At 37.9% G+C, this 27899-nt stretch overlaps 1 protein-coding gene across 1 annotated transcript; it reads left to right on the top strand.

Moving 5' to 3' along the window:
• The first annotated feature begins 109 nt into the window (after window positions 1–109).
• Window positions 110–27670, top strand: hlcs (holocarboxylase synthetase (biotin-(proprionyl-CoA-carboxylase (ATP-hydrolysing)) ligase)). Its single transcript, XM_024266336.2, has 11 exons — window positions 110–660; window positions 1878–2018; window positions 2783–2945; window positions 3129–4126; window positions 5419–5598; window positions 6643–6920; window positions 21958–22025; window positions 23136–23296; window positions 23873–23987; window positions 25656–25869; window positions 26392–27670. The coding sequence occupies exons 1-11, from the start codon at window positions 388–390 to the stop codon at window positions 26561–26563; spliced, it is 2763 nt and encodes a 920-aa protein (XP_024122104.1). The 5' UTR covers window positions 110–387; the 3' UTR covers window positions 26564–27670.
• Window positions 27671–27899: the final 229 nt, after the last annotated feature.

Below are 27899 nucleotides of genomic sequence, written 5' to 3'. Positions count from 1 at the left end.
AATAATTATTATAAACAATGATGATAATAGTAAAATTAATTGTGAGATTAAATTATAATTTAAATTTCACAACTTTTTTTTATTTTATTTGTTATACATAAATTAGTGGGTAGAATATGTTTTATAATGTCTAACTTATTATTTATTCCGAACACTTTTACATGTCTCTAGTAACCATAGCCAACCATGGGAGAGCATTGCAGTAACGCGTATTGAACAGAAGGTGGCAATATAGTGCCAAAAGCACGCTAATCTGTTGGAGAAAAACCGGAAAATAAGAAATACAGTCGCTAGCAACACAACACCTTGAGCCACTATTTACTGTGAGGTTTCAACGATGTGAAAGATGAAGATCGAGGACAGCCGTGACATTCGTGTGAGGAGAAGATGCTGATAACGCTGTGCTACGTCTACATGTGGGTGCGCTTCCACAAGTGCTACTCGGTGCTGATCCGCAACAGCCTGTTCAGACTGAGGAGCAGCAGCAGCCGCTTTTGCTTCAGTTTCTGTCCCAGTTCGGTATCCGCGCCGGCGTCGGTACCAGCAGCGCCGGCTGGACCGCATGCAGCCGCTCCCCGACTCATCCTCGGCTCCTCCGCAAATGAGGACCACGTCTTCCTCCAGCTCGGAGACAAGGCCGTTTACGTCACGGAGCCGCAGGTTCGAAACCTAGCTTAAAGTCATCTGTCACAACATGTCATTCATTGTGTGCTAGCACGCAGAGTCAACAGCTTTGTTTACACGCCTTAGCTGTTTGGTTTTTAGCAAAACACGGTCCGTAGGGCTCCTTAAAGGGGTTTAAAGTTTGTTTTAGTGATTAAAATAATTTAATTTTAAAGAAACTGCGAAGTTTCAGGTCAGATAAACCCTTCAGTGGACGGTTTGGCAGCTGAACACTCAGATTTACTACTTAGTTTGACTAACAGAACCCAGCATGTTTATTAGCGTCATAGCTAAACTCAATTAAAGTGTCAGACAGTGTGATAAAGATAAAAAAAAATGTTTTTCAACGCTCAATTTATATGAAAAAAAAAAAAACAATAGTAATAGAAAAATGTATTACAAGTTTTGAGCTAAATGACTAATAACATTTTTTTATGCTTAAAAGCTAGTATGACTTTTAAAAATGTTTTAAGACTCTTAGAACATGTAGGTTTGAAAACCTGTGCTACTTTAATCTCAACCTTGGACTCGGTTCTGCTCGTCCTTCAGGTGCTCAACACCTGTCATAGCATCTTGTTGCCACTTGAGGGCAGTATCTTCAATGTTTTGACTAACAGTGGGAGTTCACTTTTATCTGCTGCATGCAAACAAACTGAACAGTCATGACTTTTAGAGAAAGTGTCTCAAAAAAACAAGTTAAAGATAAAAAAATATTTACTTCAGGTCAAGAGTTTCTCAAAGAATCTATTTTTTTTTCCAGAATTTTTTTTTCAGTTTTGATTGTCAGGGATGAAAATATACTTCTAATTTATATAATAATAATAAAAATAAAAGCAGTGTTTTTTAATATATATATATATATATATCGTTTCTGCAGAGCAGCAGGGATTAATTAGAAATTTATCTGTGAGTTTTGGGCAGAACTGTGGGCGATGAGCAACCCCGCCCCCACTTCTCAACCCTGTTGCTGAGAGCTTGGAGCAGGGAGGTTAAAATAAACTCTTTTTCAAACATCTTTTTTTTTTTCATTTGCTCCTGATTCACAAAAATTTTAATAAATACTCAGAAATTGAATTTTAATATTATTATCCTTTATAAATGTCCCACAACAACATGTTAAAAACAGCAAAAACATTATTTTAATCAGAGTCTGTCTTTAACGTGTGTCTTCTGTGATTGATCAACTCAGAATTTCTGTCTTGAAATGTCTCCAGGCATGTGACGATCTGAGCAAGTGGACCATTCTGTTGGGATCCTCTCTGGTTTGTGGTCCACAAATAGAGAACATTTCCTTCATCATAGAAGCTGCAGGACCCAGAGTGGGACGCCGCTCTCCTCCCACAACCAGCAAAAAAGTAAGCACCAAAGCTGAGCTTTTATTCAGAATAAAGCCGGAGCGTAGTGGCATTTTTTTAGAGACATATTTATTAAGACTTATAAAATTATGTGAAATTGAATGTATAAATCAAATGATAACATTTTTCAAAAATAATTGTATCAAATCGAATCAACTCTGACAGTTATTGGTGACCCAACCCTAACTAGATAATATGGTAAGGGAAGCGTTTAAATGGCTACATGTCAGCAGCCACCAACACAAACGTGTGTCTTTGTTAGCAGTAAAATATGTATATATAAATGTATTTGTACTTTGAATTTAATTTTCAAACATATTGGTTTTTATTGGTGTTGTGTGTTTTTTTTTTATTTAAATAATGTTATTGCCACAAGATGTAAAGACTTTACAGAGAATCTACATGTTTTAACAAATAAAATAATAAAGAGGATAAATTCTGTAGAAAACTAGTGAAAATAATTTAACTTAAATGCTCAAAGTGCTTTAAGTCCTACACAATTACATTTATTTTTTACTATGTTGTTTTTTGATATGCATTTATTCATTTTGATACAAACAAGACAAGTACACAAAAAAGAAGAAACATAATATATAATATAACGAACAGCACAGCAATAAGTTAAGTTAATAACAGATGATTCATTATATAACTGCTTTTAATTTGACAGGAAGGAGGCAGGAAGTCTGTTATAGTCCCAGTTTTGGCCACATTTCTTAATTTTTTCCAGCATTCATTCATGGGAGTTCTGTTGTTGTGTTCAGGTTCTGAAGTGGTCTGACTGCTGCCTGCCTCTGGCCTGCAGTCCTGACCAGCCGTTCAGGGCGGTCGCTCAGGCCAGCATAGAGAACTTCACCCGTCTTGGAGTGGCGTTCATCGAAGGTCGTCTCCAGCTGGACGATGGACTCGTGCCTTTGAAGATAGTCCGTATGTTCCCTCCATTACGTTTATACCCTTCCCAGTAGCTCCTGCATGCTCAGTAATTATAGTTGTTGGCTCTTCTACTCTAACTGACAAAAAATTGTGTTTGAGCTTTAGCGTTCGTAAGTAAAAATGCTGTCAAATTTCAGCAGAAATCTCATCAATTTATTTTTTGTTCTGTTCATGCAGCGGTTCTCCTTCAAGCTCGCACTCTCAGCAAGCTGCTGGAGGATCGGCAGCAGCGGAGCGCAGACACTTCCACCACCAAAGCGTCCGTCCCTGAAACCGTGTGTCATCACCTGAGCGTGGAGCCGCAGCAGCTGCAGGCCCGCAAAGGCAGCCTGTTCATCCTCCCGGAGGTGAGGAGGGTGCTGGAGGAGCGCCGTGGGTCGGAACCGCTCCCCAGCAGCCAGGCGCTGGGCCCGGTCAATAACCTGGACGAAAGCTGCTTGAGGAACCACCACCACATGGAGGGCCACGCCCACCACCTCCACCTCTCCAGCTGCAACGAGTGTCTGGAGCTGGAGAACAGCACCATCCTGTCAGTGAAGTACGCGTCGGCCGAGAACATCCCCGACCTCCCGGACGACGATTCTGTGGATCTGAACAGCGTGGACGAGGGTGTGGATGAACTGGAACACGATGCCAAAGGGTTTTTCAGCCAGAGCAAGACGCTGCCCAATGTTCTGGTGTACACCGGGGGCAGTCCGGACCGCTTTCAGGCCGTCCGCAAGGTTTTATCGGAGTGTCTCAATGTGGAAAACAACATCATCTACTCTCTCCAGCCGCAGCAGGCACTGAGCGACCCCTGGCTGGACAACACCAGGCTCCTGGTGCTGGCAGAAGACGGACCTCTGACCCCCGAGCTTCAGACCCGCTTTCTCACCTACCTGAACCAGGGCGGTAAGGTCCTGGGGATGGGCTCCGCCCTCTGCCCGGCAGGTCTGCGTTTGGAAGCCAGGGACGGCCGACACATGCGGGTCAAGAGGCTGAGCTTCACCAGGGAGGACAGCACCGAGCTGGAGGTCAGCATTCTGGCGAGCGGGAAGGTCTACATACGGGACCCTCAGGGAGGAGGAGAGGTGGAGCTGTGGGGGGAGCTGAAAAGCGACGCCCCCCATCCTAGGGACATGGTCATTGTTCGGGTGACCCACGGAGAGGATGGAGGTGAAGCTGTCCTTTCTCAGGTGAACTGAACTTTTAAAAAAGGGGATTTAAAAAGTCCAACTTAGAAAAAAAATAGTGTTTTTAACATTCTTGTGGGGGTTTTTCTGATGATGCAACATTCACATCTTAATGTTTCTAATGAAACTCTGCAGAAAATATGTCCCAAAAAACGATACAGCTTTTTTATTTGGGCAATTTTGACATTATTAAAATGAGGGAACGCTTTAAAAACAGATTCAAATATGATCAAAGAGGGACTTTGAAATTATTTTATTTTATACAATTTAAAAGACATTTGAAAACTGAGAACATGACAGACTTTAGTACATCTTGATGCAGCAACGCCGCTTCACGAACTACTCATAATGTTCAGTCTCAGCAAGTGTTATCTAGCCACATGAATAAGTCTTTGGGTATATTCAGACTGGAAAAGTTTGTTGGTCCAGATCGAGTCCTGAACCATCCGTATTCAGACTGCCGTCAAGCAGACTTTCCTGTTCTGGACCAAAGCTTGTAAACAAAATCACATGACTGAAGATCGCTTCACTCATTGGCCAGGAATTACAAGGGCGTGGCAAAGCAAAAGAGAAAGAACAATGGAAGTGCTGCTCTTTGTAATTCTTTTTGGGACAGTTCACATATTCATATTGCACTGACCAATTTCTGGTACAATTCTTTTTACCGCAACTTTGGTACGATGGAGGACGGTTACCGAGGAGACGATGGTTAAGAAGGAACGCTAATAAGTGTTTATGACGCATAGATTGTCAGGAAAACGGTGTGAGAAGTAATATGTATCACAGTAATAGTTCTTATGAGGCTGCAGTCATCCACCCACACTTGAATGCTTTGCCCCGCCCTTGTAATTCCTGGCCAATGAGTGAAGAGATCTTTAGTCACGTGATTTCATTTACAAGCTTTGGTTCGAAGCAGAAGTGTTTGGTTGAAAGGTGATCTGAATACAGACCAAACACAAGGTTTAGGACTCAATCTGGATCAAACTAAGCCGACTGAGTCCAGACAAACTGACTTTTCCGGTCTAAATATACTAAATGAATAAATCTTGATGCTTTACATGACATTGCAGATGCTTCATTCCAGTCTAATGAGTGTTTTTGTGTTAAAACCTGCAGCAAAAGAGACATTTTTGTAAATCTGAATGTGCAGCCTACATGGATGCTTTCAAGACTTCATATCTCTGCAGTTTGATTGTTACCACCTTTATATTTAGCCACATTAGCTGTGAAGCTCTCCTCTTTGAGTCAGATTTTGCAGTAAAGCAGGTCACAGACGTGTGTTTATCTGTCTGCAGGTCCTCTTCGACGTCGCACCAGAGTCTCAGAATTTGGACCAAAAAGGCTTCGATGAGCTGAAGCTCGGCAATAAGCTGCGCCACGAAATCCTGACGGAGATCCTCTCCTCTCTGGGTCTCAACTGTGAAGCAAACCGGACTTTATGTGCAAGCCCGGTCCACCTGCTCGCCACCTCAAAGGTGAGAAATCTGCAGTGCAGAGCCGTCGTTCTGCCGGGACGTTTGCTGAGGTTGTGGTGCTTTGCATGATTGTTAAAAAAAAGTTGAATTTGAGGATTAAAAAAAAAAAAATCCAGAAATCTATTTTCTAGCTTTCTACACCCCTACGAGCAACCGTTCATTCATCATGCAGATGTTCTGCGTTGTACACATGTGGAAACCATTTGACTTGGTAAATTTATGCAAAAATGCTGCAGACTGATTTCACGTCTGTTTACAGAGGTCTTGTATAAATACACCAGGGCACCTCTTCAGATTTGACTCTCAGGTTTTTGTTTTTAGAGAGAGTTAATTTTAAAACCAAGTATAGAACATTTGAATTATTAATAATACTATTCAAACTAAACCCAAGTATTAACTCAGTTAATTAAACATTCTAAAAACTCCTCACTGAATCTTTAACAAAGGCTGTTTGTTCATAAGCGTTTTCTTTAAAGATTGTATGAAAATGGAATCTAATTTTTAAAGTAAGTAACAGCAATTGACAGTAAATATAATGTAAAAAAAACTGTTTAAGTCAATTTAAAAAAAAATATTTAAACCTTTTTTGTAAAGGTGTGTCTACTAGAGACGACACATCAAATGTCAAGAGAAAAAAAGAACCATAATATGTGAAAGAAAGTTCAAGAAAACTATTTATTTAAGGCAATTAAGTTGATCTTCAAGAAAAAAAGGTTAAACACACCAAAAATAACCAGTAGAACAGGCCGAGGCTGAGATGGAGCTGTTTCAAGAACGACCACTAGAGGGAGCAAGATCTCTACCAGAAGCAACTTCTTTAGATGTAGGCTACTGATAGAAAACATACAAAAAGACATGAACAAAGTATTTTTATTATCATGAGAAGAATGCCACAATAATGTGTTAACAACATCAAAAACACCATTTTCATTGGTGGTGTCCATACAGGTTTTTCATGAACATTCAATAGATATTGTTGCTTTCAAAAGATAACTATCTTCAAATACAGAACAGCTGAAGAAGTCTCCACTCTGTTCCACACAGGAGGCCAGAACCAGCTTCATGAAGTGGCTGCAGACAAAGTCCAATCAAAACACGGAGCTGAAGATCTCCAAGACTTGTTTCCGGGTAGTGTCTTCTTCTGAATGTAAAGAAGGTCCTTCATCTGAAAGCTCTTTGGCTCTCATCACTGCCCCCGCAGGGTCGCAGGAGTGGCCTCATTTTAGTTTTGAGACCTACAGAAAACACCTGAAGAGCAGCCTTCTGGGAAACACCGTGCTGTATGCGGAGGTCACCACATCTACCATGGATCTGCTGGAGGGGTAACAGAGCTTCTTCTTTATTTGAAACACTATTAGTCTTCTCAAGTGGCTTAAGATTTTAGGTATTTCAAAAGGAATTCTCAAGTATTTGAACCCTTTTGTCACAGTTTTGTACTGTGTGGCAAAATCCCTGATTAGCAGCTCAGAGGTCAGATGTTTCTTAGTTGATCAGGTTTTCTGCACATATCAGGAGGAATTTTGATCCACTCTTCCTTGGAGATGACCATGATGATCATTCTGATTCTGTCGCTGTTGCTTAGCAACTCTGAGCTTCAGCTCTCTTTTAGTTTTCTATAGGATTGAGGGCCACTCCTTGATCTTGGTCTGCTTCTTCTTCAACCATTCCTTGGTTGCCTTGTCTGTATGTCCTGTTGGAATACCCAACCACCACCTATTTGAAGGAGGTTCTCACTCAGGATTAGACAGTACATGGCTCTGCCCATCCACACAGTGAAGAAGCAGCCCCAAACCATAATGCTTCCACCTTCATTCTTGACATTGGGGTTTTTGGTCATAGGAAACATTCCTCTTCTTGAATTGATGCCAAAGAGCTAAATTATGGTCTGATCTGACCAAAGCTCCTTCTCTCAATCACTCTCTAAATCATGAAGATGAACATTTGCAAACTTTCGGTGGACTTGCATCTGTGTCTTAAGCAGGAACACCTTGGGAGCACTGCAAGATGCTAAACCATTGCAGCGTAAAGTATTATTTTTATTTTATTTTTTATTTTTTTTGGTGACTGGTTCCAGCTGCTTTGAGATCAACTAACTCCAGTCATGTTGATATAAACCGATTTCTCACGGTTTTCATAATCATGGAACCAGGTATGATCTGGTTTGGAGCCCCAGACCTATAGGTGGATTGATGGTCATGTTCTTGTATTGTGGTTCAGTTGAACCAACATTTGTCACTTTAACCTTCAGTTTCTTGCTGATGGTTTTATAGTCCATCTTGGTCTACAGTTTTCTCTCTTAAATCCACAGAAAGCCTTTTTGTTCTTTCCCATGTTGGAGAGTTTGGATTCTGTGGACAGGTGTCTGTAATACAGGTGATTGGTTGAAACAGGTGTCTTCAGTTCAGGTTGATTGTTGTTGTTTTGTTCAGTTAATAGTTTGTTGTGTTAGTTAATGTTGTAACTGCACCTTAAGTGAGGACTTCAAATGGGTTAAGGGGCTCTAAGCTGTCCTGAAGAGTGATCTGTGTCTCCAGTACTTCAGTAGCAGAATGTGTTCAGACTACAACCAGCTGTGGTTCTTTGTGGTTTCATGAGGTATAGTCCAATGATGATGATGATGATGATGTGAAGTATGTTATTATAGACAAGCTGATGACTGACATCACTGAATCCAAAAACCACTGCCTGGTGGTGTTTTGAAATGGGTTTAGACACGACCTACATCATGGCTTGAAAACTGCTTTTCTAACCTCATACTTTCATACCTTTTACCTCTGAGCTGCCAGTTCCTCCAAAACAACTTTTTCCATTTAGAAAGATTCAGCAAAAATCTGATTATGTCCACAGACCGGACCACTTACACTGATAATGCTGGAAATCAGTTATTGAGTCATTTATTTCCCGAAGTTATGAAACGTGGAAAATCTGTTGCCTAATGGACTGTAGATTCATATTTATAATCTAGTCTGTGAAAGACTGAATAACATGAAAGCTGAAACCAAAACAGAATCAGAATACTGTATTTATCCCAATGGGAGAGTGCATTAACAGCGGAGCTCCTTTCACTGAATTTCTACCTATTTAAAATACAGTCTAGCTCAAATTGATATGTGTAACATTAAATATAAGCCGGTTTTTATTGAGGAGTTGTATAGTTTTATTGCGACAGGGAGTTTTTTAAGCATCCATCTCTCCATCACCGTCTCCAAAGAGTCCAGCTTCACTCCCACCGCGTTCCCAGCTTTCAGTTTGTTTAATCTGTTTGAGTCTGCTGCCCCACCACACCACAGCAAACAAGACGGCACTACGCCACAGACTTATAAAACATCCTCATCATGGTTTTACAGACGCTGAATGACCTGAGCCTTCTAAGGAAATAGACTGACCCTTTTTAGCATCAGTTCCAACCCCAGTCCAGTTTGTTGTCAATTTAGACTCAGGTACTGTGACCTCATTGACCCCCGGATGGAACAGGAGACTTCCTCACTAGTTCCTTGGTTTTGGCGAGGTTGGGCTGTTCTTGTAGAGATGTTTTGTGCTTGTCAAGTTTAATTTTGATTGAAATTCATTGATGTACACTATTTTGACAAATCCCGCTCTTTAGTGTATAGTTGATTCTGTCTATCTGTTTACGCAATATATATATTTTCTTTAGCAGCAACTGACAATGCAGCAAAGTGATGGAAAATCAGAATGTAATTCTGTCAAATGAAAGAAAAATGGTAAATTAGGTTGTAACATGTAAAAATCTAACATAGAGGATAAAAAGGTGAATTTAAATTGATTTTCCTTACAGCAATTAGATTTTATATGTTGCAAATCAGCAAATATTTTTCTTTATTCCTAAAACATGAAGTACCTCAGTCACAGTGTTGCTCTGGTGGCAGACACCATGTCTGTGTTATTTTCTGGAATTTCTTTTTTTCAGTTAATGTTTTTTTTTTTTTTTTAAATCTTTCTAAGCAGTTTTTCCTTCTTTACATTTAGAAAAATGTTCACATAGCCATGAAGCATTAGGGAGAAAGTTTCAAGGATCGGGTTAATGTGGATTTGGGCTTGAGACATTTGGTGACGCCACTGTAAACGATCACTCAAAAAATCTTTACAGTTTAAAGTCAGATTTTTTAACAAAAAAAAATCAATTTTCTAACACTTATCTATATCTATCCGTATTGCCGAGTGGCTTCTTGATTTTCCAGCTGCCTGGAACCAAACGCGCCTCAGCAGAATGATGTGATTAGCAGAGATCTGATGATCTAATGTATCTGCAGAGACTGGAGCCCCTGAGCTGGAGCTTCCTCCTGGAGACAAACTTGGGAAAAAAAAGCTCATTTTTGGTTGCATTTCAAAACTACAGTTTTGCACTTCCTGAGTTCTTGGATTCTCTATCAGATTTCACAATAAACTAAAGCTATGTTTAAGTCAGCATTTTGAGCCTCACCTCCAATCAAAAGCACAGTAGATGACCTTCAATCGAGGGAAGAGCAGAGCAGGTGATGAGTTGCTGCAAAGGAAAGTGCAGCTCATTCTGCACAGCAACTGCATTCAACTCTGTGATCCTTCACTGTAGTCTGATCTGCATGTATGCTTGTGTTTCGGTATTATAGCACAGTTTTTTAGCGCTTAACCAGTACAAAATTACGCTTAAAATCATTAAAACATTCCAACTCTTAATTAAATAAATAAGAAATGTTTTGACTGCATACAAAAAGATAAAAGTGGAGGATATTTTAGGTTGTTTTTTTTATTTTTATTTAACCAGGGAATTCCTTTTGAGATTAAAAATCTCTTTTTCAAAGAAGCACTGGAGGCTTCAATAGTTTTACTGGCAAATAAATTGAACAAGCAGTACAAACACTATTAACTTTTTTTAGTCTGCCATACATTTGTGAACAGAGAAAGTGCACCTTAATGGTCAGAATAAATGTTAAGGAATTATTTTTTTAATAAGATTATCAAAATTTAGAAATAAAGAAAATAATCAGGGGCTTAAAATAAAATATATTTGTTTTATTTTGAAAAATCCACAATAACATGTAATAAAAATTATCTAAATGAATTAAGACTTCTGTGGTAAAAATCTTTGAGGAAGATTTTATGGTAACCAGGTGTGGTGTCTGGATAATATTTAAAAATAATAAATTATCTGGTCAAAGCAAAAAAAAGAAAAGAAATGCCTTAAATCATTAAATACATTTTATTAAATAAAACCTTTGAAGTTTAAATTAATAAAATAAAAATCAAATGGATTGCTCTTAAATCCCTTAAACATTGCTCTTCAATTTCCATGTTGGGAATTTAACAAATAGCTGAGTCGGAGATAAATTACATTAAGTTGTAATGATCAAAGTTGTAGTGATTATTATTATCCCTGTACAACCTATCATGTAATTGTTGCATACATTTACGAGACCCCTATCTCTTTATCATAATTTAAACTGTCCTAAATCTCTTGGTCCGTGTTCTCTGCCCTGCAGTTTACCATCAGTCCACTAGGGGCAGTAGAAGGGGTTTTTTTTCTGATCATTTCAAAATGGCGACCTCCATGACACTTTTGGCGGGAAAAGTTTAGCTAATTTAAAACTTTTTGTAGGGAATAACTCATCTATTGGTATTCGTATTTTTAAATGACTATTTTCTGTATTGAAAGAATGAAACATTTCTTGACAATACAGTTAAGTCAAGTTAAAAATGTGTGGACAAACTTGAGACATTGGGTAAAAAAGAAGCTTTTATCTTGAAATCTAATATTAAACTAACATTGTTTTTTTTTTTTTTTTAGCAAAAGCTTGTCGTATCATAATTAATACTACCTATATCTAATAAAAAAATTATATAGCAGCATTTTTTGTGGATTTAAAACATTTTAATTAAAAAAATGTTTTGATGTTGTGGCTTTACAACATTCTCATCTGATGCTTGTTTCTGCTGGATTTTCAAGTCTTCATCTTTACCTTTAACTTCACCACCCTTGACTGCTCACCCCACCACTGATGTTTATTTGTAAACCACATTGGCTGGTTATCCACATTTCGTTCCACTTCCTGTCCTCCCACACCGTCTCGTCCTCCTCCAAGTCGGCGTTTCTGGGATTTTGTGCGGCGTTGCGGCAGGGTAGACGGGCTGGAACTAATTTATTGCCTAAGTGACCTCACCGCAGCAGAGGGAAGTTGCTCCTAATAGACGTCTTTGTCTGCATCCACACATGTGAGCAAAAGTGGCCGTTGAGTGGGTCAATCAGGCAGCAGGTGGCAGCAATTAAAACTGTCATAAAGTTTGAAAAATGGAGTGCGGAGCAGCGCTGAGCTGATTGGAACAGACGTAGTTGTCATTAAGGTTATGCGGAAAGTAAAGCAGGGCGAGCGGGCGGGCCAGCTCGACCCGAACGTGTTGCTGCAGTTCGATTTCCCGGCTAATGTTTGAGATTCCACATGTCCCTTTGGAGCAGCCTTGATTAATGTTATTATTAAGGAATGTCTGTTTTATGTCTTCAACTTTTCTTCATACTTGATGTTAAGAAAAAAAAAAAAGTCAACTTCTGCAGTTTCAAACAGATGAAAATAAATGTTGGTTTTAGAGAAAAGTTGGTCAGAAAAGTTTACGGTTTACTTATAAATTATAACTTAAATACTTTTAGTTTCATATGAACATATTTAAAAATATAAATCATTTTATGTATATTAATATTTTTTTCTTTAACCTATCTAACATCTGCTTTAGTATTTGTTTGAAGTCTGTCTTTGCATGGATGATTTGGCAAAACAAACTATTTTTGTTTACTGACATTCTTTGTGCCAAAAAAATCCTTTAATACATTAAATTAATTTACATGTTTTATCTCATTTAATAGTGTCAGCGATTTAAAGTCCCACTCCGACCATCTTTTGATTTATTTCAAAAACCGTTCTTAGTGGGTTTTTTTATTTTGATTACGCCGATTTTAGCCAAAATCAAAAAAACCTGTGTTGTTTTATAGGACATAGTTTTATCAGCAGTTCACCTTTGAATACTGGGCATAGCAACCTTACTGTTCTTCCTGTCACCCATCACTGTGAGCTCTCTGTTTACACTCTCCCACTAGCTTACAGCCCCCAAGCTAACATTACGGTGTAACAAAGTGGATGCATCAGAATAGAGCGGAGCCCCTCCAGTGTGTCTTCCACGTCTCAAATACAATCGTTCTGAAACTGCATTTTTTCCATCTGCTCCTGATTCCCAATTATTAGAATAAAAAAATACTCAGAAATGCAATTTAAGCTTAATTTTCTTCATAGAGTTGCAAGAGAAAATATGTGAATCCTTCGGGAATTACTCAATTTCTGTACAAAATGGACACATGATGTGTGTTTTTCTTAATCTTTCTAAACCACAATGATGGAGAAAAGCATTGTCTCCTTAAATCGCACCTATTGATGTTTTCATTTTTTTTTTATTAAACACTATCGAATTTTTGCATAAAACCAAGCAATTCCAAAGGGTCCATATATATTTTCTCCTGCAGCTATAATGTCCTCCATCCTCAGAAAAGTGCCACAAAAACACATTAAAAATTATAAAAACACAATTAACATTTTATTTCCAATATGTAAATCAATCAAAGGAAAAGAAAAGAAAAAAATCTTAACAAATTATTGTACTTTAATCAAGCAATTCATTCTTGTTGGAAAGGGAGTGGGAGCTCTAAGTCCACCACTTGTGCTTTTCATACCCGTTAAAACACAGTCCTCATTGTCACATTAACATGACACTCGGACCATAAACAAAGTAGTAATGAAATATTGATCTTGTTTGATTATATCCACAATTTTGTTCATATAATGACCATTCTGATACTCTTAAATCAATCCCCACTGGACTGGGACCAAACCATTTTTCCATTAATAAAAGGGTTAGAAAATGTGAATATTTCACCTTTGCTTGTGTTCATTTATCAGATCATAAATTTTCATTTGAAGATGAACTAAAAGATACATTTTTTTCCTTACTAAAACGTATGAGTGTCGTTTATTGATTATTGACTGCTCATTTCACTCTATCACTGTCATTTATGACTAATTTCAATACATTTTTAAAACATTGTAAATTTCAAAAGAGAAAAACAAACTTGTACCCAAGTTTGAAGTGACCCCTGTTCTTGTTTGTGCATCTTAAAGTGACTCGCATTTCTGTTTGAGGGGATGCAGCCGTGGGAACAACAGTGGTTGCTATGGCAAACAGGAGCGCATTTTGGAGAAGGCGTTGCCTCCGTTTGCTCTCTTAAAACACAGAAAACATGAAATGTGACGGGAAGAACTATTTGTTTCAATGTTGGCGACAAAAGCTTGTTAGGATTTGTTTTGCTTTAAAAACCAGAAAAAAATTGTCACCAAAAAATGAGGTGAGAGGAGAATGAAAAGAGGGAAAAATAGTTCAAACTAAATATATATTTTTTTAATTAAATAACTTTGTCGAGTTTGAAACTATAAAAGTGAATCTTTCGTTTAAGATCTGTTTTTCTGTTTCTTCCTAAAAACAAAAGGAGAGTCCCACGTTTATTTTTAAAATCAGAGACACTTGTACCGTAGTTATCCTGATGATGAATGTTAAGTGAGACTATTAAGGTCATGTGAGGTGAGGATGACGAAGCTTTTCTTCTATCTGGGGATGAAAGAAGCTTTGGAAGCGTCCACAGACGGATCCCCTGAGCCGCCTGCAGGTCAGCTCCGCTCCAAATTGAGGCGCGGATCAAAATGCTGCTTCGGGCCTTTGAGTGCTGAGCTTCAATAGCTGGCAGAGTGAGTGTTTGTTCAGGGTATTACTGCTTTGTTCGGCCATGAATCGCTAATAATGGTCGCGGGATAGAGTTCTCACAATGTCACACCAAACTGGAATTTCAATCCTTTTCACAGCGCGGCTGAAAAACCTGAAGGCCGGGGAGGGACGGGCAGCTGTTTCTCAGGAGGGAACGCGGTTTGATTTCTGGTCCGCGTGGCGATGCGTCAGACCGGGGTCGTCGGGCGTGAGCCGTGGAAGCAGCATCTCCGCTCTACTCTGTTTTAGGAGAAATGTAATCTGAGTATGCACAGCCTTAAAATCGAGAATTAAAGAGAATTCACACACACTTCAGTCTCACTAAATCTAATCTGTGTTATAATCTGGAGCCTTTTATTTATTCTTCTTGCTACTTAGTCTATTGTAGAAAATTACTTACAATTGGCTCCAACGAAATGAAGTCATTTCAGTTGTTATTTTTTCTCAATATGGAGCCAGACAACATCAGTAAGCAGCGATTGGTCAGAGTCAGTCAAGCCAATGTTTCTGTGGCATCAGTCCTAGCCAATCACAATTGAGCTCGTTGGCGACCACACCCCTATCACTTGATTTACAAAATCTGTCAAACATTTTGAACGTTCGGCGTGGGACCAAAGACTTTTATTGGTCAATTTATTATTTGAATTAAAAAAATATATATTTTTAGAATTATTTAGCAAGGTAGCAGAGTAAGAATTGTTATTCTGACAAATAAATTAACAGATTAATAGCTTTTTATTTCTCTATAGAAATCTTGGAATGTGTCTGAATTCCTCCCTAATCACTATATAGTGCGTTCGCCATTTTATAGTGCTGTCCCAATTTACTAATTCCAAATTGAGTGTACTCGTAATTTCCCAGAAGTCTTTGGGAAAAACTAGCGTACATTGATGGTCCCTAGATTAGCGGATATAGACCACGATGCATTGCGGTTGAACAATTTCGAAATAAAAAACGTGTTTAAGTGCAATATTTGAAAAAAACATCCACATTTTCACCATCAGAACACAGTGGAGTCATAAATAAACACTGTGAAATGTTTGTTTTTATTCAATTTTCACTTCATGAAATTGATGACGTCATTTACGGTTTTTAGAAAAACGAAAGAAAAGTAGTGAGCATCGTGTCCGAACTACCTTTAAAATCCAGAGCACTATATAGTCCCACACTATGTAGTTTTTTTTAGTAGTTAAGGGTTGGGATTCAGACACAACCATAGTCTATGGCATCTTAGAATGAGCGGGTACTTCCTGTTTGGAACACAAGGAGGCGGGATGACTGTCCAGTTCTCTTATACAATCAATAGTTTAAATAAGGATGTGTGGGTATTTGTTATCACTGTTACTACCCTAAATCAATTAAAATTTCTTAAGGTCATGATTTAATTTGTGATCCAATTTATATTGTAGCGACTTCAACAAAAAACCAAAAGAAGTTGCTGAGAGACTGAAGCTGGGCCTGTGTGACGCGCTGAACAAAGAGAGTCGTGCTTTGAGCCTTTTATTAATAAAAAAAAGTAATTCAATCAACTTAGAATCTCTCTTTGTACTTATTTGTAAGCAAAAGGGGAAAAAAGCGCAAAAGCGGCAAAAAAGCATTCAACAAAAAATGTGGAAGCTCACCCTCTCCTCTCTAACTCACAGGGGCAAAATCAACAGGTGAGTTAAAATCAGGAAGAAATCTCTCAGCCCACAAACATGTGACCCACCAGCTCAATATGACATCACTATAATCCAAAAACAATATTCATTCACCTTCATGCAAAAAAAGTCAAATTCAAGGCTCCTACATCTATTGCAGTCATATGAATTAAAGAGTATATAACACCTTATCACTGTGTAACAGATGATTCACCAACGGACTGTCGTAGTGACTGATGGTCATTACTGACACAAATTGCAAACTGCTTGTAATATTCCACACAGTACAATTTACACACTTTGTTTTCTTGTATTCATTCTTTATATCTTCTGTAAATAATTTCTATTCTGCTGCATCAGCCAAATTTTCCAGCTTAGAATGATTTCTATTCTACTCTATTTTAAAATTTCACCTTCACCCTAAATGTTTTTTCTTCAGTTATAAACGAGAGTTTTTTTGCATATTTATTTTAAAACCGAACAGAAGTGGAGTCAGCGGTCTCAAAAGTATTTTATTATCAAAAGTGTTTTTCCTACAGTGATCTGAGAAAAGACTTTTAAGGAAAAACAATCATTGCATCTCCTGAATTAATTAAACATCAATTAATACAACCTGATTCTGTTTCAGTTTTTGAAACATCCTGTCCAAATGTGGTGACTGTTGTTTTTGAGGAAAGAAAAAGAATCACAGCTTTAGAAACAAAATTCAGCATTGAACTGCAGGTTGATGAAAATAATCAGTTTATTTTATACTATTTTATTTTAATATATTTTTTAACTTAAAAAATATAATTTAAAAACCCGAACAAATGTAATTTAAAAAGACGGAGTTATGGGTTCATATTGTGCAGAAGAATTCTCTGCTGAAGTGGTGAGTGTGCTTGTTAGGTGTTAACTGAGTGAAGTGTTCATTGGGAGAGGAGGCTGGAACTAGAGACAGCAGAGAGTCCCGGTCTGCTCCACCGAGCTAATGATTCTTTTCCTGCTCTGCTGAACTTGATCCCTGTGCCTGGAGCGACTCTCCCAACACGCCGCCTTCACACAGTGGGACGTGAAAACCCAGAAGCAGCTCTTACAAATCCTGTTTTTATTCCATCCTTTCTGCTCCCAGATGTAAAATGCATAGTAAAGAGGAGCTCTTTAAATAGACGCGTCATTATTGTCCTGTACTTTCTGCACACTTGGACTCATGCTTTCTTTTATTTTAAAAAGGGATTTTCTCTAAAGGGTCCTCCAGGACTCAAAGTGCAACGTTGGAGAGGCGTACTTTACAGGAAATCGTGTTTTTTGGAGCGCCGGGGTTGTTTTGCACGAGTCTTGGCACCCACAGTTTGTTTTGACAAGCGAGCTCATATTGAACTTGACAGTGTTTTGAATTCAGACTTGTTTCCTGTGAAAAAAGCAGGATAGGTTTGGGTGCTAAGAAAATAGATTCCTAATATTTGTGGTAACAGGTTTGGCCATAAAAATCAAATTGGCCCAGTTGACCTTACATCTCTCACCGGCAATTATCAAAAATTGTAAGCAGATGCCTAAATGTCCTCATTTCTTATTCTAAGGAACATGTGGTGCAGCGTTTGACTCCGGTTCTGTGTCCAGTGGAGGCGGCGGCGCTGTTTGGGGTTCTCTAAGCTTTTAGATCCGTTTTTCCCTGAGCCCCTTCAAAAGCCCAGCACTCAATGTCACCGAACAGAATTGTATTTTTTGATTTTTCCTTTTGCTGTTGGCAGATTGCTTATTGTTCCTCCATCCAACTGATGAAAGATGAACCTAGAGAGGAGAAGAACATTTTTTCTGGTTTGAAGTTTTTGTTTTTATTAGCAGATATAGGAAAGATAAATCCACAAACGCAATTAATATATAAAGTTTAAAAAACTGGCTGAAGTTAAAGATCCAATCTTGAAATCGTGTTGGAAGTGTTTTTTTAACATGTTCTTGGGGCATTTTTCTCATGAAGATAAAGAAAATTAAGCTTAAAATTCCATTTTGGATTTTTTTTTATCCAAGTCCTGAATCAGGAGCAGATGAAGAAATACCATTTGAAAAAAAATGTAATTGTGGCGTACAGACTGCATAAAAAATACACTTTTTAGACAACTAGATCCATGTTTTAATGTTTTAGAGTTTTCATCAAATGGGAGGGGAAGGGGGGCGGGGTTGCTCCGCATCATGCCCACAACTCAGATGGGAAATTTCTAACGACTTACTGTTGCTTTGCATAAATGATGTTGTAGAAAACGACTATTTTTTGGGCTAAAATGGCATAATCATAATTAAAAGACCACTTATAATATCTTAAAAAATGATCGGAGTGGGACCTTAAAGTTACACATCAATGTTACCATGAAAATTGATGTGGAAATATTGAAAGTTTAATTACAGAAACACATTATAGTCATCAGGAATAGTTAAATGCCAAAAGGCAAACCTTAATTTTCTGTGTTGATAGAGCTTTGAATGTGATCTTTTCAGAGCTTATCGACATTTAAACCAAAGTTTAAGGCAAAAATGAGAATAAATGACATTTGTTGACATGTATTTTTTTTGGTTTAAGAAATGCTCTTAATCAATCCTTAAAAAAATAATTAGCACCAATAATATTATTATAAAATTATTTTACATTTAAGATATCTTAGAGAAGAAAGATGCTGTTGTTTTTTTAGATCAGCTTTTCTCTTTTAAATCAAATGAAAATGCTCTGCTTATCAAAAAGATCTTTATTTTATAAACTTAGAAAAGAACATTCTTCAAGTAATTCTTTATTTTATATTATCCAAAATTAATAGATTGAATACTCAGCAGTGAAGTACGAGATAAAGAAATGAAAGAAATGTCGTGCTTGTTTTAATGAATAAACGTTAGAGTGCTTGTTTGGAGAAAATATTCCCGATTAGTCCTTAGGTTGATTCTGGGAGTGAAAATAGAAACACACAACAGAGGAAAAATAGAATCAAAATTCTAAAAAAATGTCAATTTATGAGGCAAACGAGATTCAATTAAAGGTGAAAAAAGAGAAGAAAATGTCCCTTTTTTTGTCTCCTGTTTCTGAATTATTAACATTAAACATTTAGATATCAGTTTTAATGGTTCTTTACATCTGATGTCTGCACAGTTATATATAGTAACACTAATAGAATCAGTCAGCCATACTTTCCTGCTGTTTTATTCTTGACTTTTTCCTGATTATTATTGATAAAATCTCATTTTTTCTGTTATAATAATTACAATTTATGTTCTGCTTCATATAAAACAGAGCTGTCAATAAAACTATCTTTTAAGGTGAAGACTACAAAATAAAGGGATATTTGTTTGTGTTTCTGGAGAGCAAGGTTATTCCTGCGAGCCTCAGCTGCCCCGCTGTTCTTAAAGCAGATGCGTCTCATTGATCACTTCCAATAAGGCCATTTTTTAAATGATCATTTCAGCTGTTTTTCCGCTCAACAGGATTACCTCAATTAATCACATTTCCAGATTAGCTTCTTCTCCCTTATTAATCCGCGCCGCGACGCTGATGGCTGATCAATGCAAACGCGGTTAGGTTTTGCAAATCCTGTTTCAAAGATGAGCATTGATGGCAGAAATAATCTTTTTATCTGGAAAGTGAGAGGGTGTTTTGGGAGGGGAGGGTAAGTGGCTTTCAGAAAAATGTGTGTCAGTAAACCTAATGGTTCCGATCAATTCATCATAGATTAGTATTTTTCCCTTAAAAAAATCAGTTTTCTGAAAAAGCTGCTTAAGTTTGATGTCTAAGAAGAAACGGCTGATTTGAAGACACCAGATATGCCCTCACGCTTTCATAAACAGAGTCTTACTTGGGGTGTAGAGATAGTGTCCTTTGACTAAAGTGTACCCCTTCAAGCCTCATTCTGAATCCCTTAACCTTCTGAAGATTAGTGTTTGCATGAACTCCTACACGCACCAATAGCAGCTGTTCTACTATTCAGAGTTCCTCTCTAAAAATGTGAAAATCTGTTGCCCATGTTTGGATTGTCATAAAGTGATGCATCACTCGCACCACCGTTAAGTACAGATGGACGTCTTTGTGGACATGAAACTTGTCTATTCTGTACAGGATTAGCAGTTCTTCGCCTTAAAAGTTTAAAAATAAAAGTCCAAATGTTTAAAGCTCAAAACTGAATGAAGGAATAAAAGCCGTGTAAATATTTAGAAAATTGTGTAAAAAAGTGGTTTTCTTTATACTGGGTCTGTTGGGGGAAGCAAAACAAGAGAACTGGTCAGTCAGAATCACTAGTCTTCTGTTGCAAATGAACCTTGGTGTGGTTCAGCAACGGTATGAATGCAGAACAACACAGAAACATATCTTACAAAGAGGCTTGTTTTGGAAAAGACGTATAGCATCCTATTGTTATAAAATAAAAACAAGACTATAATTATGCTTTTTATGTTTTTGGTTATTGTTCTCTTTGGTCACTTAAAAAGCCTCGTTTCCACTGAGCGGTCCAGTCCGGTCTAGTACGGTCAGGAGTGCTACGGTACGGTCCAATTAATTCTGGTGACTGTTTCCACTCAGTTAAGCCTCGCTTCCACTGAGTGGGTTGTTTTTACGGCGCATGCGTGGTGTAGACCGCTAGTGTGTCACTGTAGTGCAGACCAGGCTTTGTATGGAGCTAAATTGGGGCCAATATTATTTGAGACCCAAATAAAATAAATTAAAAAAATATATATGTTTGACCAAAAAAAAAACGTAAAATGTCTGAAACTTTTTTGCTTTTCTGAAATAAACTTAATTATTTTCAGCTTTAAATTTTTCGCTTTTTAGGTTTCAAAACTCAAAATTTAAATTCAAAAACTTTTTTTTCTACTATCACTATTCTATTATCTATTTTATCGCTTTCTAAGGTTGTTGTCACTTTCTGCCAATCAACGGGTGGCTACAGCGACTCCGCCCCAACCGTTCCGTTCCACTTTTCATGAGTCCCCCAAAAGGTACATCTTACAATGGAAATGCTCGAAATACCAGACTGGACTGAACTATACCGGACCGCTCAGTGGGAACATTTGCTGCTGTGCTGTGGGTGAGTTTGCTCATGTGGAAGTAAGCCTCAGCTAACATCCTATCATCCATGTAATCAGCAGTGTACTTTCCGTGTAAGAATTAGAACAACATTTTTACATGGATAGATTTCAACTCAAACTGAAGCTCACAAAAATATCATCATGAGGTCCGGACGACAAACCCATGACTCCTCTCTGTCAGCACGCCGCCATCTCACAATATCCGTCTGTCACTTTTAGCATTTTTCTGAGAGTTCGTCACAAAGCTTGAGAGATGGATCCCTCTCCACTCTAAAAGTTTGCTTAAGCGGATTCACCAAAGGCTGCATTAGCATGACAACAGCACAAAGCCTCTGCTCTCTTGCTTCTGCAGTTTCTCCATCTTTGTCGGGTAGCCAGCGGTTGCTTTGCTTCCCTGTAAAAGCTTTAATTGCCTTCTGAGATGAGAGAATGTGCAAATATTTTCCTTTTGCTGTTTGGTAATAAGACACTCTTCAGCTCCATGGTTCGCTTTCATGTAACGGTGCTGATGAAGCCACACTTGCTGGATTATCCTGTAAATGTCTGTAAAGAGTTTGGTCACCAGTGAAATGAAACATCTTCTCTTTTGTCCCAGATATGTGTTTTTATTCTCTTTTTAGTTGCATTCTTGTTGTTGATGGTTTTAACCAACAAAGTTCACTCAGATGAAGGAATGATGTGTTTATATTTGTGAAATTTGGGTTATTTGTTGCTGCAAGTGAGCATTTCATGCATTTTTGCATGTATTCTTTTCATTTTAGAACAACAAAAACAATTATTATCAATTGGAACTTATTCAAAACTGAGAACGTTTTCTGGAAATTTACAGTATTTTATTAGAAATATTTTCTATATATAAATGTATAGTTTTACTCTGTTTTTTTCCCTTTAGGATGACTCTGCACTCTCCAAAGGATGTGGGTTTAATCGCAATAGCTGCTCGTCAGATGCAGGGTAGAGGTGAGTCCTGCTGCAGACTCTTAACGCCAGGTTCACACCGCATGCAGAAGTGCTGTGAAGCTGCACGAACGAAGGCCACGCCCATTCGGCGCCCCTGTTAACTTACGGTTTAGTTCACACCAGATGCGAAGCGCCGCAAGCAATCCGCGTCATTTCTGGCAGGAAGTTTTACACCAAGACACACGAGAAAATCTGGTCAGTTTTTAAAATAAAACCAATTTTTTCACAATAAAATACTGCAATTGACATATGTGATCGTATTTTTGTATCTAAACACTGTAGAGACAAATAAACACAAAAACAGACACTGAGACACACACATACACACACAGATCAACATAGTGGGACAAATGCAGGGGTGGGGGTCTGATGATGGCAAAAAAAAAAAAAAAATCGAAATAACCACAGCTGAGCAGAAGCGCCTAGGCCGTCACAGAAAATAGTCATTTTAGCCAAAATATATATATTTTTTTTAAAAAGAGGCATAGTTACTGCAGATCAGCAGTAGTTCATAGGAAATTAACTTCTGAGTTATGAGCGGGACTGTTGGCGCAGAGCAACCCCGCCCCCTTACCCCTCGCCGCTGCTTAGAACATGGAGCTTCTGACCCGCCCAGCGTATTTTCTACTTTACAAATGCTTTTTCCAACAGAGTTGTTTCCTCTGCTCATGATTCACTACTATTTACATAAAGAAAGGTCATTTTAATTTTAATTTGATCACAAGAAAAATGCCATAAAATGAAGTTAAAAACACAATTTTCCTCTGAGTGGGTCTTTAAACTCCATAAAAGGTTTCACAGGAAAAAATCCGGTAATTTTTAAAAATTTCACCTGCAGCCTGGTGAAATTTTAAAGCGATGCTGATTGGATTGTGATTGACTGCCATGTAATTGACTAATTATCAATTTGCATTAAAAAGCTACTCAACCGTTTTACCCTGAGGTGTTGGAAGAGATAAGGAAAAATAGATATAATTACTTGTGAAATGAGTACTTTGTTAATTTCTAGATTACTTTATTATTATTCCAGAGGTCCAACATTGGAGATTCAGCTTTTATTTTGTTTTTTTTTTTCCTGATTGGAGGCTTTTTTTTCTGCCCTGTCTGCAGGTCGGGGAGGGAACGCTTGGCTCAGCCCTCTGGGTTGCGCCATGTTCACTCTTCAAGTCCAAGTGGAGTTGAGCTCCAAACTTGGGCAGAGAATTCCCTTCCTGCAACATTTGGCTGCTTTAGCCGTCGTGGAGGCTGTTCGTACTCTTCCTGGATACCAGGTTGAAACTCGGGCACTTTCCCACTTTTTACAGATGTTGGTATATGCAGATGATATTATGTTGTACTTCTACACAAATGAATGACAGGAAACACGAGCAAACATTTGTTCAGATGACCTCTGGTGTCCTGACCAAAGCAAGTCTGTAGAAGTTCATTCACTTAAGGTGGAAGGGGTTGTAGTCAGCTAAATTTTAATCAGTCAAAATGGTAAATGTTCAATTCAGTGTTTAGCCTCAGAATTTTGCTGGTTTTAGGGGAACTCACTTTAAATATTCAGATATAGTTCCTCGTGTTCTGCTTTAAGTCCATCATTCATGATCAGGATTTTCTGCCGGAACACAAACGAGGTGACTCCAACTGTGCAATGTATCGAATGATAAATAATTTGTTACATTTTATCTCATAAAATATAAGTGGTTGATAGAAAAAGGTTTAAGATTACAAGAATGAAATTAACAAATGCAGAGCTACTTTATTATCTTCAAACTAGATGGATCACTAAGATACTTAAAGAAAAGAAGCTGTTTACTCCTCTGACTGAATACTTAGTTTTTCTTGAATTTTCTCCTCAACAGGACATAGACTTGAGAGTGAAGTGGCCCAACGACATCTATTACAGCAACCTGATGAAACTCGGGGGAGTTCTGGTGACTTCCACAGTTTTGGGATCAACTTTTTACATCCTAATAGGTAACAGTTCTGTTCTTCCACATGTATCAATGCCAGATTTTTATAGCTCCAATTCACCACAAACAGCTCTCTAAAAAGAAACACAACTATTTATAAAGGAGAAGAAAAGACATACAGAGCTCCCTCGTTTATTGAGGGGGAGACGATCCATAAATATCCCACCATAGGTGAAATCCACTAAGCTGGATGTTTTGTCTTGAAATCCCTCACTTTAGGGGATATATTTTCTCTTTTTTTTCATTTTTTTTTTACTTGCCCAGCAAACAAACAAATAATTTAATAAATAAATTGATGAGATTCTGCTTTACAGACTATATTCATAAAAATATTTTATTTAACCTGCAAGATTTTATAACTTATGAAGTTGAGGTTGAAAATTAGATAATTAAAATATATTTATATATTAAAAATAATCTAAATGAAAAAGCAGCAGCTGGGAGTTTTTCTTCCTCCAGTTACGTGGAGCTATCTGCCTAATTGACAGGTAAAAAGACAGAGATGTAAATATGAATACACGGATGTGTTTAAGGTAAAGCTGAAAACGCTCGTCATAAAGGCCTGAATGTGTTTACTTGTGAGAATGTAAAGGTTTAGCATAGAAAAAAAAAGTGTTCATCTGCAATTTGTCAGAATAAAAACCAAGTCAACAGTTGAAGTTGAAAATGGCAACAAAGGAAAAGCATGATCATGTGTTTCCCCACAAACCTTCTGTGTTAGCAAGGATTAGTGGTTTGAATCTGATTAAGATGTAGACGGTAAGGTGTAGGAGGTCAGTGAGCAGTGCATTGACTTAACCTTACGGTGGGTCAATATCAGCATTCGGAGCCATCTCTTGGATGGAGGCCAGCGGCTGCATGTATCTGGTACACACCAGTTACTATCTCTGGTACACACCAGTTACTATCTGGTACACACCGGTTACTATGTGGTACGTACTGGTTAATATCTAGAATGCACCAATTACTATCTTGTGCCCACCAGTTTCTATCTGCTACGCAACAGTTAGTATCTGGTTTGCACCAATTACTATCTTGTCCTCACCAGTTACTATCTGGTATGCACTAATTACTTTCTGGTGTGCACCAATTGCAATCTCTTGCCCACCAGTTACTATCTCATTCTGACCAGTTACTACCTGGTATGTATGTACCAGTTAATATCTGATTTACACTTTTTCGTGCCCACCAGTTACTATCTGGTGTGCACCATTTACTATCTGGTGTGCATGAGAATCCAGATTATTTTATTTTTTTTTTTTTTACTTTGATATCCTTTCAGGGACTCCGTATCTTTGTGAGGTTATTTGATTAGCTTAAAATCCTTTAACTGCACTAAAATAGTCAGAGGAAGGAATACTTTTGCACCAGCTTGAATTGAATATCCTCAAATTAACGTTTGAGTCGCTCTAATGTTTGTTCTACCTGTAATCTAAAATTGTTTTGGTTAAAAATACTTTTTTCCTTGAACTTACTGAAGTTACAATACTAAAACATTTTATTTATTGTCCAATCCCCCCTGCTCTTGTAAAGTGTAAAATAACTGAAGTTACTGCAAAGTTCAAAGCAGAAGATAAGAATGAGCTTTTTTAAAAACGTATCTTTAGATGACTTAAAAGACGGACTTTGCCGATGCATGTAGCCATAACTCTTCTGAAAATGCGTCCTGCAGGGTGCGGCATCAACGTAACCAACAGTAACCCGACGGTGTGCATCAATGACCTGATCCAGCAGTACAACCGGCAGAACGGCTGCAGTCTGGAGCCTCTCAGCTGCTCCATGCTCATCGCTCGCGCGGTAAACTGTCTGGAAACGCTCATCAGACGCTTTCAACAGGACGGTCCGGACGCCGTCCTGCCCATCTACTATAAGAGATGGCTGCACAGGTGAGTTCTGTAAACTTCATTTTTTCTTACTTAAATTAAAATATTCTTAAAACATTAAAATAAATTCTGGCTTTTTGAGTTTTCTTCACAGCTTTTCTGTTAGTTTATTGTTGGGTTTGCTGTCTTTAAATTTAGTTGGAGTTTGTTGGAATAATTATTTTGGTTTAAAACTAATTGATTTATGTATATTTCTTTAGGTGAAACTGTAATTTCAGAGGTCACACCAAAGCCGAAGTGTTTGTGTGTTAGTTATTATTAGTAGATTTAAAAGTTGGCATGAATTTTGTCAGTAGAAGTTCCTGTAATTTCTGGCTTATTTACAAAGTAGCTCGTATACAATCAGGGTTTAAACTGCTCATTTTTTCAGCTGGATTTTTACAAGTCTCAGCCTCATCCTCTTCTCTACTTCACCTCTGATGTCACAGATCTTTTTATTTATTTCTTTACAAAGTGTGCTCTTCACTTGACGATGTGTGATCTTGGTTTTGTGGCGTGCTGACGTGTGCCTTCGTGCTCCTTCAGTGGAACTCAGGTGCGTCTCTGGAGCGATGAAGGACCGCAGATGCAGGTGGTGGGTCTGGATGACAACGGCTTCCTGCAGGTGTACAGTCAAAGCCAGGGCGTGGTCTCCCTGGAGCCTGATGGGAACTCGTTCGACATGCTGAGGAACCTTGTGGTCATCAAGCAGCGCTAGAGGCGCGAAAAGCAACATCTACTACAAGCAGCACTTGATTGGTGGATCTCTAGACGTTTACTTTTATCTGTTTTTACTCGGTTACAGCACGTTGACTCTTTCTGAAGAAAGAAGGACCAAACAGGAAGCACAAACCATGAATCTGTTTTAACCACAATTGATTCACGTTTCAACAGCAGTGGGGGACTGTGAGCACGCTGGCTCCAGAGGTCGCATGTGCAACTGAATCGTCCTGGGTTCACGGAAAGTGTTGACTTTGTGCAAACACGACTGTCGCAGGATGTCGCCAAAGAGAGCCCAGGGATTTTCAAAATAAAACTACACAACTCCGATTACTTTTTTCAAATTGATGCCTGGCATTAAGCTAAAATTCATCCCAGCAAAGCACTACAGAGAAATGTAATTATATATATATATATAAATGTGTATCTTTAGAGCAAGTTTAGTTTGAATGAATAAATGGAGTTTGTGTATTTACAGAAATGCCGCTCAGACATTCCTGAAGAAACGAAACCTCATTTCTAACATTTACACGCGTCTTAATGGAATCCATTGCATTAATACTCATCCAATCGTCTGTGATTGGCAGCAATACTGAAGATAACTGAGGAGTACAATTGTTAAGTGAACTGAGCATTTCATGAGCCAATCACACGCCAGCAAATCAAGGCCGCTAACCACCCAGATGAGCTAAAGCTAAGCTAAACATTGAATTAAAAAAATTGGAAACTTTGATGTGGCGTTATTTTCTATCACAAAAAAAAAGGTTTTCCTGGAAAATAAGTGTCCAAATATGGAAGTTTGGGATAAAAATTAAACCAAAAGGTTCCTTTAAACTTGAATTTTAGAGTTATTTATCTCTGCATTTATAAATGCCGCCGCCTCACAATTGGCTGAGAATATATTTGTGTCTATAAGCACTTTGAATGAACGAACTTAACAAAGTGGACATATAGAGTGTGTGCCATAGTCGACAACAAATACATATTTTTATGATATATTGTATATTTAATCATTGATGTAGATAAACAGGAATACATTGTTTAAAATGAACAGTGACCAATAAAAGTTTGTTGTGTTAAATAAACATTTTCATTAAAATTTGCATTTCTTTTAGTTTTCTATTTTCTTCGTCAAATGATTCAAAAACATTCCATACTGTTACTCTATATCCAGCTTTATGCTAACTTCTTTAAATCATATTTATGCATTTTTCAGGAAAAAATCAAAAAACATGTTGATTTCTAGGACGTAGTTTCTGTAGAGCGGCGGAGTTTTGCCCCTCTTCCCGTCACCCATCTGTTTATTTATTTTTTCCTGCTAGCTTACAGCTCTT

This window comes from Oryzias melastigma, linkage group LG14 (assembly GCF_002922805.2).
Source record: "Oryzias melastigma strain HK-1 linkage group LG14, ASM292280v2, whole genome shotgun sequence".
NCBI classification, from domain to species: Eukaryota; Metazoa; Chordata; class Actinopteri; order Beloniformes; family Adrianichthyidae; genus Oryzias; species Oryzias melastigma.
This window is presented reverse-complemented; position numbering and strand designations above follow the sequence as displayed.